The following is a 21,387-nucleotide window of genomic DNA, read 5'->3' on the forward strand; positions in this document are numbered from 1 at the left end:
AGTGTAACATGCAGCGATGCCCAGCACAAATGAGGATTGGGAGACATCTCCAAATAATACAATATAATTTCTGGGTTACATGGGCTGCCCTCTTAGAAGCTGCTCCCTCCCCACATGGTGCCTGCTGCCAGTCCCTTAAGTGTGGCACTTAAGTTGAGGGGTCCCACCCGCTGCTGTTAACATGGATGGGGGGAGTGCTGCTTGCTGGGTGTTTCTTGGACAGATGTGGTGGGTGTTTCTCAGTTCTTTGTTACTTCTGATGAGTATGGGGCAGCCTGATGCTTCCTTTTTCTTAGTAAGTATCAAAGAATCAGTTCGGCAAGCTGGCATGATGCAAGAGCTTGTGACCCTCTCAAATGGCATCACTGATTTTAAATTTTTTTTTTTCCTCTCCTTTCTTTATATTTTGTTGTGTGACTCCTATTTTTTTCCTTTTTTTTTTTTTTACCTTCATGATTTCTAATATTTTCCATGTGGTTCAGAGCAATTTCCTCCAGTAATTGCTTTGTGCTATTTGGTGCTGTGGGTGGTGTACCCACTTTGCAGACCCTGCTTGTTGGATGAGTTAACATGCCTGGTCCCCACTAAGGCTAACTATGACTTAAACGCTGCAATTAACTGCAGTAAAATAATAATAAATAAAAATATTAATAATATTATTAATAGAACAATAAAATAATAAATGAAAATAATACATAATAATACATAATAATTTGCTGATAGGATTAGGATGCTGGTGTTGCTGAGCAAAGTCAGGTTCAGCCACACCTGTGGAGCCATGGGGTTTGGTGGCAGATGCCACAGGCTCTTCCCTATCATGTTTATCTTAGTTCAGGGAGTCTATAAAGGCTGAATTCAGCTGGAAGCATTCAGTGAGGAGAATAACTCTGAAAACAGTATTTCAGGCAAAACTGACCCTTACTTCTGTGTTAACATGGAGTGTGTTGGTATTGAGTAGAATATGGTTTAATGGAAACATGAATAATTCAGTCGATTTCTGACAGTCATTTTGTTTCATGCTGAATCAAAATACATGCAGGACTGGTAACACCAATTAAAGTAAATGCAGAATTTTAGCAGAGGGTGACGAAGGTGCACTGTCAAATGAGAAGCTCAAATGAAAGATGGCAACAAAATAAGAAAGAAGCTTGCCTAAGATGTGGGCCCATTTTTATCTTGTTTTTCCAGGTAAGCTTTAACCAGCGGTTGGTTCTCAGAAAAATGGGTCACTTAGATCACATCCCTGAACAAGTAGCTGTTGGGGCTGGGGATACACTGCCAAGTGCTTGCCTTGCTCTTGTGGTGTTTGCTCTGACTGGCAGGCAGGAATTAATGCCGGTTATTACCACCCAACACTTCAAGTCTTCTAGGAAGTCTTTGCTTTAAATGCACCACATTTTATCATCTTAAGAGTACAATTTCCTTAATGAAGAACAACTATTCTGGATCAGTTATAATTAAGTGACAGAGGGCAGAAATTCCCTGTGGACATAGCTGAGCATCAGCTGTCCTTGCCATTACAGAGCACAGGATCAGGCAAAGGGTGGTGGGCTGCAGGTGTGATTTCTGCCCTGGGCAGTCGTGCAGAGTGAGTGTAACCAGCACAGGGAGCCCAAAGCTCAGTTTGGAGCAGGGAGAAGTCATCAGGGCACACCTGGAGTTACTCTGTCCAGTTCTTCAAATGGAAAGTGGGGGAACTACTGCCCTGAGGGCTGATCTGTGGCACTGGGGCTGTCAGGAACTGAACCCTGTCTGATAGACTTTCACAGCTACTCAGTAATGTACAGCACTACAAGACCTGAGAAATTAAATCTTCTCTTATTGCTAAGAAGTGATGAGGCTGTTAGAAACAGGCTTAAAGCAGCTGAATGCAGAGAAAAAGGAGATATAGCTGCTCTTGCGGTTTCAGAAACACACTGGAATAAGTGACAGACTGTGGTGGGATGTGCTGCTTTGGGGAAGGTGTGGCATTCATGAGGAGGCGTCAGTCATCCCTGGACCAAAACTGATTTTATTTTCAGATATGTCTGCATACTGATTTCTTCACCGGTGGAAAGAAGGGAACAGCATGGTCTGATCTGTGTCTCCAGTAGTCTAATGGACTTGGTGAAATAGGATCTCAAACATGTATTTGGGATGTGCCTTGTACTCCCAAGAGGATCTCACATTAGATGTAAGATATCATGGAGTCAAAGCAGCCTATGAAAATAGAAAATTACAGTGTGTCCTACTTGTGTGTCATCAACAACAGAGAACAGTTTGAAATAGATGCTGTAGTACAAACCCCTTACCACAGGAAAAGCTGAACTGGTTTAAGAAAGTGGGAGCTAATTTGAATATTATTAAAATTATCCTACATTGCTGAAAAACTCACTGCCTTTGGAAACTTTAGATTTTTGCATCATTAATGAAAAGGAAACACAGAAGTGTATTTGAAGCATGTTTTACTTGCAGTCTAGAGTGACACTTACTTGTCAAAGCTTTGGCTTAGAGCTTGCTGCTGGTATCAGTACTACTGATTTGTAGTAAGGACTATGTCCAAGCCATTAGGCACTGCTGGTGAAACAGCTATGCTGGTTGCAACGTTATTGCTGAGCATTTGGAAGAAGCTCTATTTATCAGAAATGCACTAGTGAGTCTTTCATGGAGCTGAATTTATTCATTGTCTTCTGCAAGAACACATATTAAGCCTCTTACTATTTTAGGTAATGTTCTTTTTATGACCCGTACAGACATGCAAGCTTGTCTGCATGTAAAACGAGCTGTGCTCAGTCAGCTCCAGCAGCACAGGATGTGACACATTGCCTGCTCATACACAAATGCTGCTTAAAACCAAGATGATATCTAAATGAAGATGAAAGTGGAACACCTGCTCTCGGGTACCAGAGCACAGCCCAGTGATCAGGAGCCCACCCTCACCTCTTTCCCTGGTCAGAGCTGCCACTGGTGCCCCTTCTTCAGGGTCATCTCCAGCTGAGTTTTGCCATCACCACTGCTTTCAGCAGCACTTCAGGCACTGTCCTTTGGCTGCTCTCAGACTCGGAGCTTTTGCCAGCTCAGGAGATGGCCCTGTCCTACCTCTCTCTTTTATTCCCTTCTCCTTAAATCACACCTAGCAGTGATATGATTCTCTTTCAGTTACTCAACCAACTCTCAATACTGCCAGGCACAGAAGCTGGGCCATGTAATACTCCAGTGCTGTTACAATCAAACAGTAGTACTTCTTTGTTCCTATACCAGGAAGGCGTAATGAATGGGGATGATTCTGGGGGCATGGACAAGACAACAGTAGTGAAGAGGAAATGTTTGGGCGGGTATGGCATGTACTCCTGTAACACACATCTTCATGTGCACAGACCAAACCATTCAGATTTGCTGTTGGTAAAATACCGTGGCAGATGCAGTAAAGCTTTGTGTGCTGGATTTCATGTTCTTTGCTGTAGGAGGATTAAACCGGAAGCAAAAACTGGCTTTTGGAGAAACAGTGTTATTTTTCCTTGGGGGGAGGCACAGCGCAGGCTCCCAAAACGCCCTTCTCAGCTCAGAGTCCCACACACAAGTGCCAGCAGGGTAATGGGAGCTCTGAAGTGGAAAACTGAAGGTCCTTATGGGAGTTCCCCAAAGCTGCAGGCTGTAGGTGCTAGCTCAGCAAAGGGCAACAGTGCACAATCCCAGCCTGGCTTTACTGGAGAACTGAGGTCTCCCTTTGTACACCAAAACCTACCTGGATTCTTCTTGCCTAAGGCAACCCTTTGTCATGCTTACGACATGCTAATTTTCTTGGGAGAAAAGCAAGAATGGGAGCACTGCTTCCCTGCAGCTGACAAAGTTGTGCTTTTTGACATTGCTTGTGCATTGCAAGCCTGGTGACCGAGCGAGCTGATGCCTACTCTGGAAGGCGGGAGCACTGCTCAGTCCCTAGGTAGATGCTGGGTAGTGATCAGCAACAGGCATGTTGTTTGTTACAGCAATAGCATAGCCTGGTGCTTTCTGTCACCATGCAAATCCTCTGAATGTGGCACAGAGTGAGCTGAGGAACAACTAAAGCCAGGTTTAGCTGTACTTGATTTCTTACTACTTTCTTTTTCTCCCCTAGAACACATCATTCTGTTTTTGTGAAACTGATAGCTTCTGGCCTCCTTCACAGAGATATTTCCAGGATGTACTGCGCATGCAGTTTTATGCCCTTTGTTTTCTTGCAGATCCCATTCTGGGAGCAGGCAGTGTGAGAAGGTGCTGACTGCCTGCTGCAGGATCCCAGGGAGTAGGGGACTTGCCATGCAGCTCCCTCCCGCTGTGAGAGAACACACCTTGGTGAAGACGAGCTGAGACTCAGTGTTGCTGTTGCCTCAATCCGTGCTGTGACACAAGTGTGATTTTTCCATGCAAAGTGGGACAGAGCTCAGAGGAGTCATTCCTCCAGCTGAAGAAACACGGACTTTTGTGACAACCAGTATAAGGCAACGGCTTGAGTGTGAAAGAAAACTTGCCACCTAGTGCGTTTTCAGGTGGGCAGCACTGAGCCAAGTGCAAAGAGACAGCCCAAGGGGCAGGGTGACAGCCTGTGTTCCACCTGTGCTGGTCAGCTCAGCAGCCAGGTCAACTGTTATGAGCTGGTTTGAATCTCAAATGAGAAGGAATATTCTTTTCCCTTTTCCTTCTTCTTTCTCTAGTTCCCAGCTATGGTGGTTATTTTTCCACAAATAAACCAGCATGTGCCATGGCACCTTTCCTTACCAGGGAGCTGGCCAGAGTTTCGGTGCTTCTCTAGTGAGCTGTGAGTACAGGCTCATGATTTTATTTCTCTTGTTGAATACACAAAAAAGTAGACAGTCAGCTATAAATTATGACCTTTTCTCACTTGCCCCTTCCTCCCTTAGCCACTCTACTCTGTTAGCGGTATTTTCAAAGAGAAATCATTCTCTGAGTTAGCATTTTCTCCTTTTTGTGTTTCCAACGCTTATTTTGTACAGCTATAGTAAGTGAAGCAGCAGTACAAGCAGCTTTGGTCTATGGTAAGTAGCTCTGGCCTGGCTTCCTTCACATGTGAAGCTCCTCAGTATAAGGTACCGATCCTTCAGGGCTGGCACACAGCAATGTCATGAAGACAAAGCATCATTTACAGCATTGCTCTTTCCTATCAGGGACTTTGTTGAATCAGAAAGAGAATGGGAAGTGTCCATTGTCTTCCCTTTGAAGGCAGCACCAGGAGGTGTGCATAGGGGCCATTCGGTATTTCTAATGAGAACAGAAAAAATGATTTTACAAAAGTGTTTTATTGACAAATATTCCCTGTCTCTTCCACATCAAATATCTTTTCCACACAAAATGCTTAATATAAACATGTTTTCAAATGACTTTATAGAGATAGGGTACTTACCCAGCTAACCCACCAAAAATCTCTGTGACGTAGGAATAATCCCCTCCCGATTTGGGGATAGTCACTCCCAGTTCAGCGTAACATAGCGAGCCAAGGGCAGCCACCCCACCGCCAAGCACCCAGATAATGAGAGCGAGTCCCACCGAGCCGGCATGCTCCAGGACTCCTTTTGGTGAAATAAAGATCCCAGAACCAATGATGTTACCTGGAATGGACAAAAGGTTTGCAGTGAGGCAGAAGAAAATGAAAAATGCTCTTTTCTTATTAAAAGAGAGGGTAAAAACCTCACAGCCCCCAGCAACCCAAAGTGCTCCTCCAAACCCTCTCTTCCTCTTAATAGCATGATTTTATTTTATCTGGTTGTGTCCTGGGGAAAGTGTTGTCATTTACCAGCAGTCAAGGGCAATAAGCATGTGTTGAGCAATGCTGAAGCATGGTGAGACTCTGGTGAGCATCTGTGTTTGCAGCTAACAGTTTCATGCTTAGATTCCTTTAGAGAGAAATCTAAACAAGGCGCATATTTGGGGCGGGGTGGGTGGGAGGTCAAAAACTATTAGATCATTATCTATAATGTAAGGGCCAAGCAGTGCTCTTGCTACCAGGGGATATTTAAGATTTAGGAAGGGGTTATGGGTTAAAACTTACACAGGGGAAGTTTGGATTGGATATAAGGAAGAAGTTCTTTGCTGTTAAGGTGGTGAGGCACTGGAATAGGTTGCCCAGAGAGGTTGTGAATGCTCCATCCCTGGCAGTGTTCAAGGCCTGGTTGGACAGAGCCTTGGGTGACACGGTTTAGTGTGAGGTGTCCCTGCCCATGGCAGGTGGGTTGGGACTGGATGATCTTAAGGTCCTTTCCAACCCTAACTATTCTATGATTCTATGTGCTTGAAAAAGTAACCCCAAAGTCCGAAAAACTAAAAATCCATTAACACTTCATATTTGCAATACCTGTGCTGTGTAGTCATCACTCACAGATTTGTAAAGGGATATTGTAGAGTGAGTAAAATGTTGGACAATGTGGACTTTGTCCTACTAATTTTGTCTGATTAGCATGAGCTGTGGCAGTGCTGGGTGTAGAAAGGGAGTGCTGGATATCACAGATGCTCTTTGTTCACATGGGGCCAGGACATGGTGTCCTTCCAGGCCAGCAGAAACCACTCTGCAAGTGGTGCTTTGTGGATGCTCAGTGTCTTGAAGGAGAGATTTTATTGTCAGGTTTGTTATTTTTGAGCACTATCTAAATAGTTCTTCCCCCAAAAGGACGTGAAGATCCTGCTGTTGTAAGACTCTGCTGAGGGCTCTCTTTTTATCTGAGTTGGTATTAAAATCCTCACTTATAAAGTTGACTTTATAAGCATTTCTCATCAGCGCAGTCATAAAAATAAAATATTGGATGCTGATTGTTAAGGCTGGTGGCCAGGTTGGGCTCAGCAGCTCTCAGTCCAGAGGCTGTAAAATAGGATGTGAGGGATGGAGGGTCGCTCTGAGAGGCACTGACCAGTGAAGATAAGTGTGCAAATATATATTCAGTATTTGTAAATGGTACATTTTCTGTGCTTTTTCTAATGTCCATGATGCACAGATAAGGTTAAGCCAGAAATCAATGTCTTAAATGGCAATGGAGGAGACTGAGAGTAGAGCTCAGAAAAACCCTGGAAGTGTTGAGATCTTTAGCTGTGAAAGGAGTCCCTAGGAAAAACCAAGGCATCTCCCACCTGCAATCTCCTAGTGCAGCTGGGTTGGACAGCCACCAGGACCAGAAGCACTATACATTTAAAGAAGAAGAGGGATGTAGATGTTAACAAAACTAGATCATACTAGAACAACAGTAAAATTAAATGTAGCTGTTCCTTAGCTGAGCTAGTACAGGCAGCCCTAAGCACTGCTGCAGCATTAATCACAGCAGCCTGCACTGAAGGAATGGGTTATGATGCGGATGAGTCACATGATATTGTTCATAGCACTAATAGATCTGTTCTGCATCTTCCCTACTGGGATGCTACATGGCTGGAGTGGTGAAATCTTTCAGGAAGATAGATGAGGAGTTAATGTCTTGCAAAAGCACATATAATACTTGTTAAAATTTATGGGGCTTTTTGGTCATAGTTTCTCCAGCTGGCTGAAGCATTGTGACATAGTTAAAACAAACAAGGTTTTCTGGGAGGCTGTTTGTGCCTTGTTCAAGAACAGTAACAAATCTTGAATTTAAGCTGAAAAGAAATACCTGCCTTAAGAGTTTAAAAACTGTCTTGGCAGTCTTTGGTACTGCTGTGTTGCAGCTGCAACAGTTGTATATCTGGACGAAGGCCTTAAGTTACAAAGGACCCTTAAAAATGATCTGCTACCTACCAGTACAGATACCTCGATGTGTCTGGTTTTTGACAGATCAATGTACCTGAAAATACTGCAGTTTTGGGGAGCATGTTGAACTTCAGACATACTGCTTTTCACCACAATAGATCTGTAGTTTTAAACTGCTTCTTTGGGATGGGACAACATTGCTTTCTGGCAGCTGCAGTACTGAACAAATGGGAATTGTGAACAAATGGGAATTGCCCAAAGACAGAGTAACCCATAAATGAGTCCCCCGGCTGCCCTCACGCTGTCTCCTGCTCAGTGCTCTCTTTCACCTTAGCTCAGGTTTACTGCTAATTTTGGCAGCAAACAGCAGATGCACACACACATCCTGCAGCAAGCTCCTGGTGAGAGCTTCCTGTGCTTTGTGTCACCTCTTCGTTGTGTCAGTCTTTTTTGGATGAAATCCATACACAGCATGGCATCCCCCAAACTGGTAACAGGTGAGAAATCCAGCAAACCCCAAGCTGGCGCACAGCAGTGCAGTGTGGTGTCCCTGCAGACCTGCCAGGGAAGAGACGAGTCTTGGCGAGGTGTAACTGTGCAGATAAGGTGGCGACAGCTGTCTGGCACAGTGGTAGTTAAGTGCAGTCTAAATGCATTGACAGAGAGTCTATGGTGTGTTTTTTCTTAATGCTTGCACTTGGCACTGTCAAAGCCCTGAATTTCTGAGGATTTCCACCTCAAGCAAAGGGCACTGCTTGTCCCCAGCAGCCTGGGTAGTGAGGGGTATCGACAGTGGGGTTTTACCCAAACCCAAACTGCTGCAGGGAGTAAGCACAGCGTGGCTTAGAGTGGTACTCTCCTGTCATGGCAAGACTACCAAAGCAGACCTCCTCGCGTGCAAGTCTGTACTGAGCTGGAAAGAGCCCGTACTTTTTGTTTATGAATAATGCTTTTTGGGTGCAGCTACCTGACGGAGCAGGACAAGAAAGAACAGGCAGCCTTCTGCATGGTCCTTGCACACAAACATTCACAGGATTTTTTTTTTTGGTTAAACTAAGTAATTACTCATATTTTAAAAGACTTCTACATCCTTCATGAATGAATATAGGATAAGGCAAAATTTTCTTTCAAACACATTAATGCATTTCCTATTGTTTTGCTCTTGCAACATGTGCAAAAGCAGTTGCAGCCCCAGTGTAAATGCTACACCCCTTCTGACAACAAAATGATCTTATGGAAACCTGCCATGAATGTGGTAAATGTGCCTGGGAAGTACAGCTTCACTTGGCTTAGGACATGTTTAAAAATAGATATGGTGGAGATGCTGAAACACTCCAAGAAAGTGAGGTGGCAAAAACTGCCTGATGAGAAGCAGAGTTTTCAGGAGGTCTCCTGTTCCTTAGCACAAGACTTACCAGTAAGGCAGATGCTTCACCTACAAATGGGTGTCTCAAAGCATGCCTTGCTCAGCAGGAACTGAGGGAATTTGGTGAGCGACTCTGGAGCAAGAAAGAAATTGGCTGTGCAGTTGAGGGAGGCTGTTGTTACCATGCTCGCTGTGTCAGGGATACCTTGTTTTGGCTTTTCTAGTGCCAGTACTCCTGATATTCACTGCATTTATTTTTACTTCTAAGATGTGAAAAAGATGAAAAAAAATGATTTCCTGTAAACCAGCCACTTTCTCTGTGCCTTTGTGGCCTCTGCTACAGTTTCTTGCTAAAAAACTACTTCTTTCAACCAAAAATGCTTGACTTACATATGTAATTCAACATTGTAATGTACACTGCCTAAGTTGATGCTGATGCATTCACACAACACAACTGCTTGGGCAAGGTAGATCTATTCTGTGGTAGTGGTGTGTGTACCCCAGGCCCACTGCAGATGCTCAATGCATTCCACCAGCCACAAAAATAGAAATGGAAAAAGATGGGGCCACGGGAAATGGGGCAGGTGAAATGTGCCAGGGGGAGAGAGCAGGATGATGAGCCCGAGTCTGTCCCTGACTGATGGCCAAGTGGGCTCCCTTGGCACGTGAAAAAGTTTCTGGCAGTAATAAAACAGTAAAGATATTCATTTCCTCATCCCTTTCCTATTCCTCACCTTAAACAAGTATTGGTTTCCTGCAGGACAGAAGCTGACCTCAACCCAGCACTGTGTTGTGTAGCACCAATGAGCCTTGAAAAGACATCCTGCAAAAATACAGACCTCTGGAACAAAATCCTCCTTCTTGTCTAGTCAGTTGAGACTGTGAAAGTGAGATTTGAGAGCCGTGAACTTGACAAATTCTGTGAGTTTGGTTTTTTGCTTATTCACAGTAACAATGGTCTGTGATGGAGGCAAGCAGAAAGGCAGACCTCGCAGATATGCCTGCTTGTTGTTAAAGAAAGCATTTTGTTCTTAACTCAGAGAAATTGGCCCATAAGGTTGCTCAGGAGCTGAGCCAGGGTCAGCAAGACCTTGGATGATCTGGGTAAGATCTTAGAAGCGATATATTTCGGGCTATTTTACTTGCCTTCTCTGTTTTGTATTTATTCATTTTCTTTAAGGCTGCAGTGTTCGGATCTTGACAGTTTTACAAAACAACTCGTGATGGCCAGGAACATATTTTTTAAACAAAAGCTGAGGTTCTCGTGCAATAATACCCTTTCAAGAGTTATTGTAAAAGTGGAGAAGGAAAGGCAAGGAACAGATATATGACAAAATACTGTGCTGTATATAGAGGGAAAAGAGTGCATGTTGTGGTGACTGACTATGGTGAGACAAATAGGCTACAGATAATAGAAAAGTCCCGTGATACAGGAATTTATGCTCTTTTATTCTATTTTATTTTTTATAAAGCTGAACACATCTTTTCCCAGCTGCCCTTTGTATGTGGTGCTCTATGAAACCTTTTGAACTATGAGAGCGCAGCTGGGGCCAGGTTTTGATGTTCTTCAATGTAACTATGGGAGTTGGAACTCATCTTTAAAACAAAAGCTAAATTCTCATTAAAACACTTCAAGAATTGCACTCTGAAGGAAAACACTAAATATGACCATGTTTGTGAGAAAATAAAGAAACCTGGTAATACTTTGCATATTCAGTTGGCATACAAAATCCTTAAGGCATCTTTTATTTATCTGCAGCACACCATCCACATGGACTGTAAAAATAATGGATCTTGCAGCCTGTTGAAAGCAGTTCTTAAGGAATGGCCTTACTGATTGTTTTTAGAGACCATATTTCTGATAAAACTAAGCAATTTCCTGTGTGGTTAGCAAAGAAAAACATCACTTATGCATTTTTACTGCTTGTGTATTTCTTTAAAGGTCTGTGGTACATCTGAAATTATGAATGGGTCTGTAATATGGAGTAGAAATTGGTCTAAGCAGCTTTCCCCTACAAAGTGAAATATTAACAACAAAGAAATTCTACATCCTTTTTTTGGGTCACGGTGAGGTAAATCACCTTGTGGCTTGTTGTTTCCTGAAGGATTACAGCGGGCTACACTCCCGAAAAACTGTGTATTCATGAGCATAAACCCTGCCAGACTCTTGCTTTTATCAAGTGCTGTTTGTTGTCCACAGGAGATGGCTCTCCAGCACTTGAGGTGGGTCATGCAGCACTCAGGGGCATGTTGGGGATAATGGCTGTGGGAGATGTGATGCTCAAAGGCAGCCACTGGCAGAGGGAAAGCCTGTGTTACCAGTGTGTTCTTCCTTCCTGCAGAGAGGCATCCCATGGTATTGAATCAGAGTGGAAGTTAGTAAGACAGCAGTCGAACACAGTAGTTGGTATCATCACAGATTATATCCCCAGGTGTATATTGGGTATTTTATTGCATGGTCAGAGTATGTGTTTGGGTACCTGGACTATGGAGGGCAAGTGCAGAACATGGGGATTTTCTTTAAATGTAAAATTTGACACCAAACTGGAAGAAGTTCTTCCCAGTGAGGGTGCTGAGGCGCTGGCACAGGTTGCCCAGAGAAGCTGTGGCTGCCCCATCCCTGGCAGTGTTCAAGGCCAGGTTGGACAGGGTTTGGAGCAATCTGCTCTAATGTAAGGTGTCCCTGCCTGTGGAAGGTGTCCCTGCCCATGGCAGGGGGTTGGAACTAGATGAACAACCCAGTCTGGGATTTAGTTACATCTTTCTTTTGATATACTGTCTCCTCAGCAGCAAATGCAGATAGTTTTCACTGGTAGCTGTAAATAGAAGAATAATCTAAAGTCTACCCATCCTCTCAGGACTCCCACATATAAGTAGACATTATTCAGGCCAACAGGATGACCGTCTGTGTCATTGCTTAAAACAGCTTTCTTATAAACAAATGCTGGAGCTTGGCATCCTGCCTTGGAATTAATAAATAAATATATCTCATTTGCGTATGAAATATTGTAAAGCTTTGTGGTTACTGTTTCACAACAACAACAACAACAGCCTAATCAAAAGGAATCACAATTTACAAATTGTTTAATTGCAAATTAAATATGAGGCGAATTAGGTCAGTAATGGTGATGATGCAACTCATCATTGTGGATATTTATTTATGGCTTTATGGATTTATTTAGCAGAGAACTGCTAAACTAAACACCCTCCAGTGCAGCTAATTGTCAGTTGCTAGTTGGCCCTCAGGAGTTAAACGCTCCTAACTGAGGACATTAGTGACCAGTTCTGGCTGTCACTGCCTGTGAGTTCAGGCCATGACACACCTGCAGAAACAGGCCAAGAGGCAACATGCGTAGCTCATCACGTTGGTGCTAACCAGAAACCTCATGGCAGTCCAAGCAGCTCTAGTTGTTTACTAGAATAACCTGGTCCTGGGTGACCCCGGGCTCTGACCCGACCCACGTCCCAGCAGTGCTGGCCACTGAAGCTGTGCTGCAGCACTTAATGGGATGGATGGGCACAAAGTGTTGCTCAGCCTTTGCCCTGCTCCTCTTCAGTTTATCAACACAAGTGCCACATTTAATACATGACATTATAACTGCCTTCTCCACCCCCAATTACAATACAAACTGTAAGTGATGTTCTGAACCCACAAAACAGTCTGGCCTAAAATAATTAATAGGCTACAGGGACTCTGATGAATTAAAAGCACCAAAGACTCCAAGTGTGTTTTCTTAACCTCTATTCAAGCATGAATTCAGGCTATGTGGCAGGGTTTTAGATATTTCATGTAATGGCCTTGAATTTCTTTACTTTTGAATAGCATTCAGGAAACTCTTAATAAAGAATGGATGAAGAATAAAAGATTCTATGGAGCTTGGCATTAAAATAATAGCTATTTAACTTCCTATGGAAGTAAAACTGTAACTACTGTATCAGTGGAAAAATGAATTATGGCTCCTCTTGCTAATACTTTTGCACAGGAAAACTGAAAAATGGCTGTAAAAATAATGGTGATAATTTGATGTCTACAGGGACTGGTATTTAACAAAATAAAGTTATTTTAAAATCTGACTTCTGTTCAAATATTTATGTTAGAATTCCTAGCAAGTAAGAACATGACCAGCCATTATAAACTGCAATTCCAGCATTCCAAGTGGATTTTACTGGGTTAAGAATTTATAATCTGATTATGCTACACCCAACTTTAAAGATTTAAAAAACGAGGCTACTTGAAATACTGACAAAAGTGTTTTATTCAACTTGTCAGAGATTTATAAGGAGGATATTTGCCTTTTGAGCAGGAAAATACAGGTGTAGTCCAGGAGGGCTTGAAGTACTAAGGTTTTCTAACAGTGAAGGCATGGGGAGAACAGGAAACTGAGTAAAGGAACACAAATATTTCAGGCATAAACCCACTAATAAGGAGTGATGCAGTCGTACACAGGGTGTGATGGCCTGGTGTAGTAGTAGGGTTACCTTTTGGTATTGTGCAAGGTACTGTGGATATCTGTCAATAATTTAAGGATCTCTATATAAAATTTTGCTAGTTTGTATTAATTTTTGGTACTGTAATATTATCTGTTTTATATTGAGTTTTAATATTTTATATTACTCTTTGGTATTTGCATATTATTTTTTGATATCTATTAAATTTTGATGCCTACATACTAAATCTAGCCACAGCACCCTCAGAAGGATGCCTGCAATTGATCGTATCGCCTTAGACATGTAATGAGCCAGGTCCAGTTTCCTGCAAACCCGCCTCGCTTAATTAGAACCAACGAAAACGCCCTAATGAACGTGAACGCGTCGTCCAAGCCCCGCCCCGCTCTCCTCGCCCGCAGCCAGCCCGCCCCCTGCAGGCTGCGCCGCGCATCGCCCCACACAGGCTGTCCTTCCGCGGGACGGGCCCCAAAACGAGAGGAAAAGGGGAAAATCAAGCAGTGCAGCCCGTTGGGAAGCATCAGGGACCCAAAGTGTCTGTTATCCGGATAATGTGGGAAGCTGCGGCGCGGATGGGATCTCATTCAGGGGATGTTGCTGTGGCTGTCTTGTTCTTGGTATGCTGTTTTCCCCAGCGTTGTCAACTCGTTTGCAAGATGATATCAGGGATCTTTCCCTTGGGAGACAAGCGCCTCTGCTTTCTTGTCTTTGATATTTTAAGAAAATCTAAGTCTGATTAAAAGGCAAAGAGCAGAACTAGCACAGGGATGCTACTGGTACGTAGTGGCTGTGCTGCAGTGATTTCAGCGGTGTTCAATAAGGGAATTGCAGCCCCTAATTGCTGTAATTAGATGAAAAATTCATATCTACAGACAAACAATCAAACCAAATTTATGAGAACTGCCAACCCCAGTCTTCCTGGGACCTTTAATACATCTGGGGCCGTTTGAATAGTTCTTTAAAGGTAGTAAGCTGCATATTTGGCATATAAGGTGTATAGTCAGTCAAGTCAAGGAATCACTGTCCATGAGAGGTGGAAAGCAGGCTCAGAGGAAAGCTGGCCTTGCCCAACCTGCACAGTGCATTTAGGGGACTGCAATGCCTTGCCGTTCAGGTAAAACCTGCAGCTCTTCGCATGAGGTGACCATGCTCAGTAGCCCAATCTTTGTCAAGTTACCCAATAGCTTAAAACCAGAAAATGTGGTGGTTTAAAATTTCTAACTTTCTGAAAGGGGATGTTCTTTTATCTTCTTTTTGCAAAATTAGTGCTAATTTGCCAATTGCTTTTCTTCTACAAAAGAGGCTAACCAAGAGAAATTTCAAGGAAGCTTTTCAGTCTCTGTTTTGGTAACATGATTGTCAAAATTGTTCAGCCTGGAGAACAGAAAGCTCTGAGGAAGGGGACCCTAGAGCAGCTTCCAGTACCTAATGGGGCTGATAAGAAACCTGGAAAGTGGCTTTTTACAAGGGCATGTACTGACAGACCAAGGGGGAATGGCTTTAAACTGACAGAGGGGAGAGGCTTGGAGCGACCTGGCCTAGTGGAAAGCGTCCCTGCCCATGGCAGGGGACTGGAACTGGATGAGCTTTAAGGTCCCTTCCAACAGAAACCATTCACTGATTCTGTGAAAATAATCTGCTGCTTTAGTAGCATTTGAAGGAGGTTATGCTGGCAGGTGCTGACTGTAGGAAGGACACAGTACTGTAAAGACCTCACTGCAACGGAGTCAAATGCAGATGCTCCTTTAACCACATGAGCACTGGAAACTGTGATCCCATTCTCTGGCTTGCAAGCACCGTGCTCTCCTGAGTACACAAATGGGCATACACTGAGTGTCACAGATTAATGTACAGACCTGTGTGTTCAAAATTGCAGGGCCCAGGTGAGCACCTGAAAGGAGACACGGTTTTCCACATCAGCCACTGCTGGCCCCCACCTGTGTAATGCTTCTCTGCGCTGGAATTCAGAGACCAAACATTTAGATAAGGCATGCAGACGACAGACCTGCACTAAGGTAGATAAAAGGTCAGGAGGTGCAGGGATCAGGCCCCTTAGGAGCATGTGAAACAATAAAGGAGAAAATGGACATCTGCTAGGGCACGGTTTTATTCTGTTTTATTTGAGTAACGCTGCTGCAGTGTGTTTATATCAAAGGAGAAATTAAAGCCTGTATGATAGGATTTTTGTTGTTCTAAATCAAGAACCCCTTTTATTCTGCTAATCCTTTCACCGGCTGCAGGCTCTGTCTGCTCTTTTCAGGCGCACAGTCCACTGCTTTATTTCCTGCTCCTCTGTTCTGACTCCTGTACTTGGTCTGATTTCTCCACTTCCTTAACTTCTGACTTGTTCTCCTCTTCTCTTGCCAGTGTTGGGCTATGTGGGCTGCATTTCATTACCATGGAGAGCAAACCTCAGGCTCCCATGGCTTTCTCTATACACTGCAACGATAAGGCAAAAAAGTCTTGGAAAAAGTGTTGGGAAAAGTCTTCTCATAGGGACTAGGTGACATTTTCCTTGGGATATTCTCAAAGGAGTAACACTAAGTGCACTCCAGCATGCTGAAAGCAGCCTATGCAGAAACAGGGCTGTGTGTCCAAGTGGGGATTACTACCAGCCAATTTAGAGATTCATATTGCACCTTCCTTTCCTCCTTTCTCCCTTGATGTTGGGGACCCTGAGCAGGGTTTCTGGCAGGGCAGTGCTGCCAGGTGAAGACGAGGGGGTCCCAGCAGAGAAGTGTGGAGCAGTCACTTTTGGTGATTCCCCCTTCACTGCCACTGGCAGCAGTGCAGGAGGCTGGAGGGAACAGGAGCTCACACTACCGCCTTGACTGCAGGACTTCAGCACATAAAGGAGCCACTGTGACCCTTTAAGCAAAGCACTCCTGTGGCATTAAAGAAGGGTTCAGCCCTTGCACCAGATCCTAAAAAGGAGGGATTTAGATATTAGGAAAAATTCTTCCCAGTGAGGGTGCTGAGGTGCTGGCACAGGGTGCCCAGAGAAGCTGTGGCTGCCCCATCCCTGGCAGTGTTCAAGGCCAGGTTGGATGGAACCTGGAGCAACCTGGTCTAGTGGAAGGTGTCCCTGCCCGTGGCAGGAGGTTAGAACTGGATGAGCTTTAAGTCCCTTCCAACCCAGTCTGTGGTTCTATGAAACCTACCTTGGTGCTGTGAGAGGGTTGCATATGAAAACCATCTAACATTCCTAAAATGCTTGGGTTGCCCAGGTAAGAGAGTGCAGCGCTGCACACTGCTCTCTATAATAAACAGTGCAGCTTTATGCTGTATTAGCCCTTGTTATCTGTCCAACATGTTTTCCATGCTCTCTGCTCCTCAGGATCCTGACTTGGAATTTTACCTGCCAACAGCAGAAATGTGTCGTTAAATCCCCTGGTGTAGAAATAAGCGGTTCCTCAAGTTCTGCCCTGAATGCATGCTGGAGGAGGGGGGGGTCTTCTCTGGGACACTGTGTGATTACTGAGTAGTCCCAGATAAATCCTGGTTTTAAGGAAAGAAGCTGACAGCAGGACAAGGAACCACCACAGTGACTTAGGAGGCAGATGCCAGCCAATGCAGCTGTCATAATGTTTGTCCCTTGGCTGAGAAGTCCCACAAGTGCCAGCTGTGCCTCTGGGACAGCTCTCACTGCTCTCTCTACACCTGCAATGATTATCAGTGTTTATCAGGATGAAAAGCAATTACAAAATGCTGCTGTGAAGCTCACCAACTTGGCTTTAGCAACACTCAAAGAGTTCAGCTGTGTCAGGGAGTGCTGGGCAACAGAAAAGGGCAGTATGACACACACAGCTTTTTGCCAGCTCAGGCTCGTCAGCCCTACTTGTGCCAATGGCAGGGACCCTCGCACCATCTTTGAAGCATAATTTGTTTAATGGAAAATGCTGTGTTTGTTTTTTTTCCTTCCCCCCACCAGAGCTCCACTCTTGCTGCTCACTGACTGAGCACGGTAAACAGATTACTTAAATACTCTGGAAAATTGATGAGCAACTGCTGCCCAGTGGGAAAGACTCCGCCAGTCCACTGAAAGCTGTCTCATGGAAGCATCATCATTTGCCTTGTTAGAAAGGTGAAATAAAATGGCAGTAGGCAATGTCAAGAGTTAGACAGCACACTATCACAAGTGTACAGAAGGATCTTTCTTATTCTTCTAGCAGAAGAAACCAGCCTGGAAGCTGGCATCATCTCTTTGACCCCCACCCTGCTCCACAGCTGCTGCGGCACCTCCCTTACCTCACAGAGCATCACTGCAGCTTTCAGTGGGAAAAATGCTCCTGCTTGTGAATAAAGAACTTTGCTGCCTCTCAACCCTTGGCTGTGGCTACCAAGAACCCACACGTGAGCTGTGTTTGCCCCAGGGCTCTGCAGAAGCAAAGGAACATGGGGGAATTCACAGGGCAGCATTACAGGAATGAGCAGGTCTGGAGAAAAGTCACAGCTTGAACTGATTTGCTAACTGTAAATAAGGCAAAACTCAATTCCCACTCTTGCCTCTGATTTTCTCTCAAATTACTGGGGTTTATGCCTTCTGTTCTGACCCTACAAAGATGAGCCCTGCAAAACTGCACTTAGGCCAGTTGGTGGGTTTCTGGACCATGTTTGTGTAGCTTCTGCAAAGCTTTGATATTATAACCTGGGATCCATTAAGAAGAGCATCTCTAAACTGGGCATCACTTTACCCTTAATCTCTGAAGGGGTATAATGGGAATTTAAGTATGTTAAACTTTTGAGATAAAGCCTAGTCCTCAGTATTGTCCTGAAAAGTAAAACGGTTAAATGTTGAAAGTGCCTTCCTGACACTGCAGTCAATACATACCTAAAACAAAGCAATACGAAAATAGCAGTAACAAGCCATCCAAATACACCAAGTGTTGTGTTATACTTAAGGTTACATTACTGGGAAGAAGGACTGGTCTCCTGCAAGCTCTACTGCCATTGCCTGGGACCTTATACAAAACTTATTTTGGATGCAGATGTAAAGAAGCATGAGCTCTTTAGCAAAGTTTGCTGTTCTTTCAGGTTTCTCGGCTCCTTCATTGGAAATCATTACAGCTCTCAAGTTTACATGTTTCTGTTGTAAATCTGTGTTAGCAAATTCTGGTGTAGTTAGTTTTACCTCTATCAGCACGGTATCATTACATCTCTAAATGGCTTTGTTTCCATTCCAGCAAAGAACACAAAGATAGGCTTATGTTTCACTATGGTCAATGAACTGAGGTAGAAGTTAAAAGCGAAAATCTGGTATTTATGCTTCCTGGCATGCATACACTTGTATAATGATTTGATTTAAAGCTTGCACTTAAAATTAAGTGCACTTTAGTAACTAGCTCAAGCTGGGCTTAAATGAGATTTACAAATACATATCAGCTTAGTATATATACTTCTACAGGCATCAGTTACAATGCTCTGTTGCTATCCTCATCTTTTTAGAAATTGGTGCTGACTTGTATTTTGACTTAATTTTAAAATATTTCATTTATTTTAAAGAATACATTTAGGTAATTTTACTGACAACAGCCAGAAAACTTTCCAAAAGAAATGGAAACTTTTCTTGATGCTCTTAAATATCTATGATATAGAAATGTAAGGAAGATGCCAGATGCAAAATAAAGATTAGTACAGACCTGAACACCCCTGCCATGGCAATCTGTAGGACCCTAGTAATACACTTCTGTTCTAGTTCTGCCACAGATTGGAGATATTTGGTCTGTGTTGTTTTCCTTCTCTCCTAGTTTCATAAAGCAACAGACAGATCAGGTCAAAGCCCAGCAATTAATAAATGTTTGCTGCTTTGCAGTGACAGCATGAAACAAAACACACTTTAATTCCCAAAATGGCCAGATAAAGCCTCTACCAGAAAAGCAAGAGCCTCATCCCAGCATGGGCCATACCTGAGCTCTGCAGGAGCAGTGGACTGGACCAGGTAATGCACAGAGTGAGGTTGTTAGAGCCACAATGCTGCTGCCCATCTTTGGGTGTTTTATTTCTCTGACATCCATTACATTTGCTTTTAAAGCTGATGTTAGAAATGCAGATGTTATTCTGCTTGAAGTAGGCTCTTTATAAATACCACTTTACAGAAGCTGTGTCATTGGTTTAGGTTTTTTTCAGGTCTGGAGCTTTTGAGCAGCTAAATCTCAGCCAGAAAGTCCCCAGACTATCACAGAAGGCCACAAAGGTAAGTGCAGAAATCTCAATAGATGGTGTATTTAGAGACCCCACTTCAGGGAGGTCCTGGGAGTTGGTGGCTGGAAGTGGATTTGCTCCTTTTGGCCTTTGTGTGTCACCTCCCCTGTCAATTCAGAGGGCCCATCAATTTACAGAGCTCAGCAGCTCCTGCGCCCTAACTGCATTTGGTCAATGACAGGCGTTTTCCTTATTAGATTTGTGGTATGAGGAGTGTAAAAGACTATCCTATAACTTTAATCAGCAAGAACAGATACACACGTCACCATTGCTCTCCACTATGCTGTGCAACCTGAACCCAGTATGGTGTATTACCACCAGACTTCCCTGCAGTATGACTGCCAGCCTTGCTCAGCTATGTGGGTAATGAAGGATTAATGTGCTTTGTATCTAGCTGCTTTAATTTAATTTAGGAGCCTGCTCCTAGGAGGCAGTGAGGTCCTCTACTCTTGTTGACTTCAGCAGGATTTAAAGGACTTGGGACCTGTTAAGAAAAGGGTCTTTAATCTTCAGTTGGGAGTCCAAGCATGTGAAGTGGAGCTATTCCTTCTGTATGGACTTGTAATATGTGCAGGATTTGAGCACCTTTTGTAATAGTCTGCTTAGACCTTAATGCGTTGCTAGGGAACTGGCTGGGTCCACAACCACTAAACATGTAGACGTTGTGTCCCAGTGGTCTCTGGCAGAGTTTACCATAAGAAATGGCTTTATTGTGACAAGATCTACTAGCAGTAGTATAAAAAAGTAGTTTGTCAGCTTTTTTTTTAATTACAAACATTTTAATTCCATCACATATATAGAAACCCCTTCCAGGCTGAAGGCTAGGCATGTGAGGACACCACCCAGAACAAAATAATTTCCTTTATTCCTTAAAATATTGATTCAGCTATTTTTCAATTACTTGAGTCTAAGTGCAGTGTTTGGAAGCTTAACAAGCTTGGATACTTTTTGCTCTCTTGCATTAACTAAAGCTACTACTGTTTTCAAGAGACTTATAAAAGAGCTCACAATTTGTTTTCAAAGTGTATGGCTTTTCAGGTTTTCAGTCTGCACTGAAGACTATCAGAAACAATGAAAGTTTTGTGTTTATAGAGTCCTAGAATGCCATTTCTGGAATGATCTTATCTCACTTTCATGGACATCAGTACTGCCTGCTTTGTTTTAAATCAGGAATAAAAGAAGTCTGAAACCTCAACTACCAAAGAAACAAATCTGCTATCAAAACAGGACAAAACCTGGGCAGAGAATAAAGAAGTTATATGGAAATGGAAATGGAAATGAAATCCAGTCTGAGGTGAGCTCTCTAAAAACAAGCAAGCAAACCCTGTTCTACGAAGCTCTCAGGAGAGCTGCTGAAGAATTTTGAAATAATCCAGAAAAAGACAGTAATAGAATTATTGCATTCTTCTCTGTGAATTCCTTGCAACTCCCTAAGAAAAACTGATCCCTTGGGTGCTTTGTATAAAAGGATGAAAGTCTGTGATATAGAAGCACACAGATTAAAGCTGCAAGCTCTCATATTCCTTAGCAATCATTATCATCAGGTTTATGGAAAAGCATATATTAATCCTTTCCAAGGCATGTGTTGGCAGTGAGGCAAGGAACACTCTTCTGGATTCATCAGCTTTCTTTGTGGGGCCTGAGCAGGAGCAATCTCACAGCACAATATATGCCTATCAAAAACTCATCACAT

At 43.4% G+C, this 21,387-nt stretch overlaps 1 protein-coding gene across 1 annotated transcript in view; it reads right to left on the bottom strand.

Moving 5' to 3' along the window:
- The window catches only part of SLC7A10 (solute carrier family 7 member 10), a 41,103-nt gene that overhangs the window by 10,111 nt on the left and 9,605 nt on the right, over positions 1-21,387 (bottom strand). The window contains exon 2 of the mRNA XM_061345910.1: positions 5,381-5,585. Coding sequence (XP_061201894.1) covers positions 5,381-5,585 — 205 coding nt within the window. The remainder of the gene's footprint in view (positions 1-5,380; positions 5,586-21,387) is intronic.

This window comes from Neopsephotus bourkii, unplaced genomic scaffold, assembly GCF_033783945.1.
Source record: "Neopsephotus bourkii isolate Nb327-2 ecotype Australia unplaced genomic scaffold, CSIRO-AGI_Nbou_v1 NB_245, whole genome shotgun sequence".
NCBI lineage: Eukaryota > Metazoa > Chordata > Aves > Psittaciformes > Psittacidae > Neopsephotus > Neopsephotus bourkii.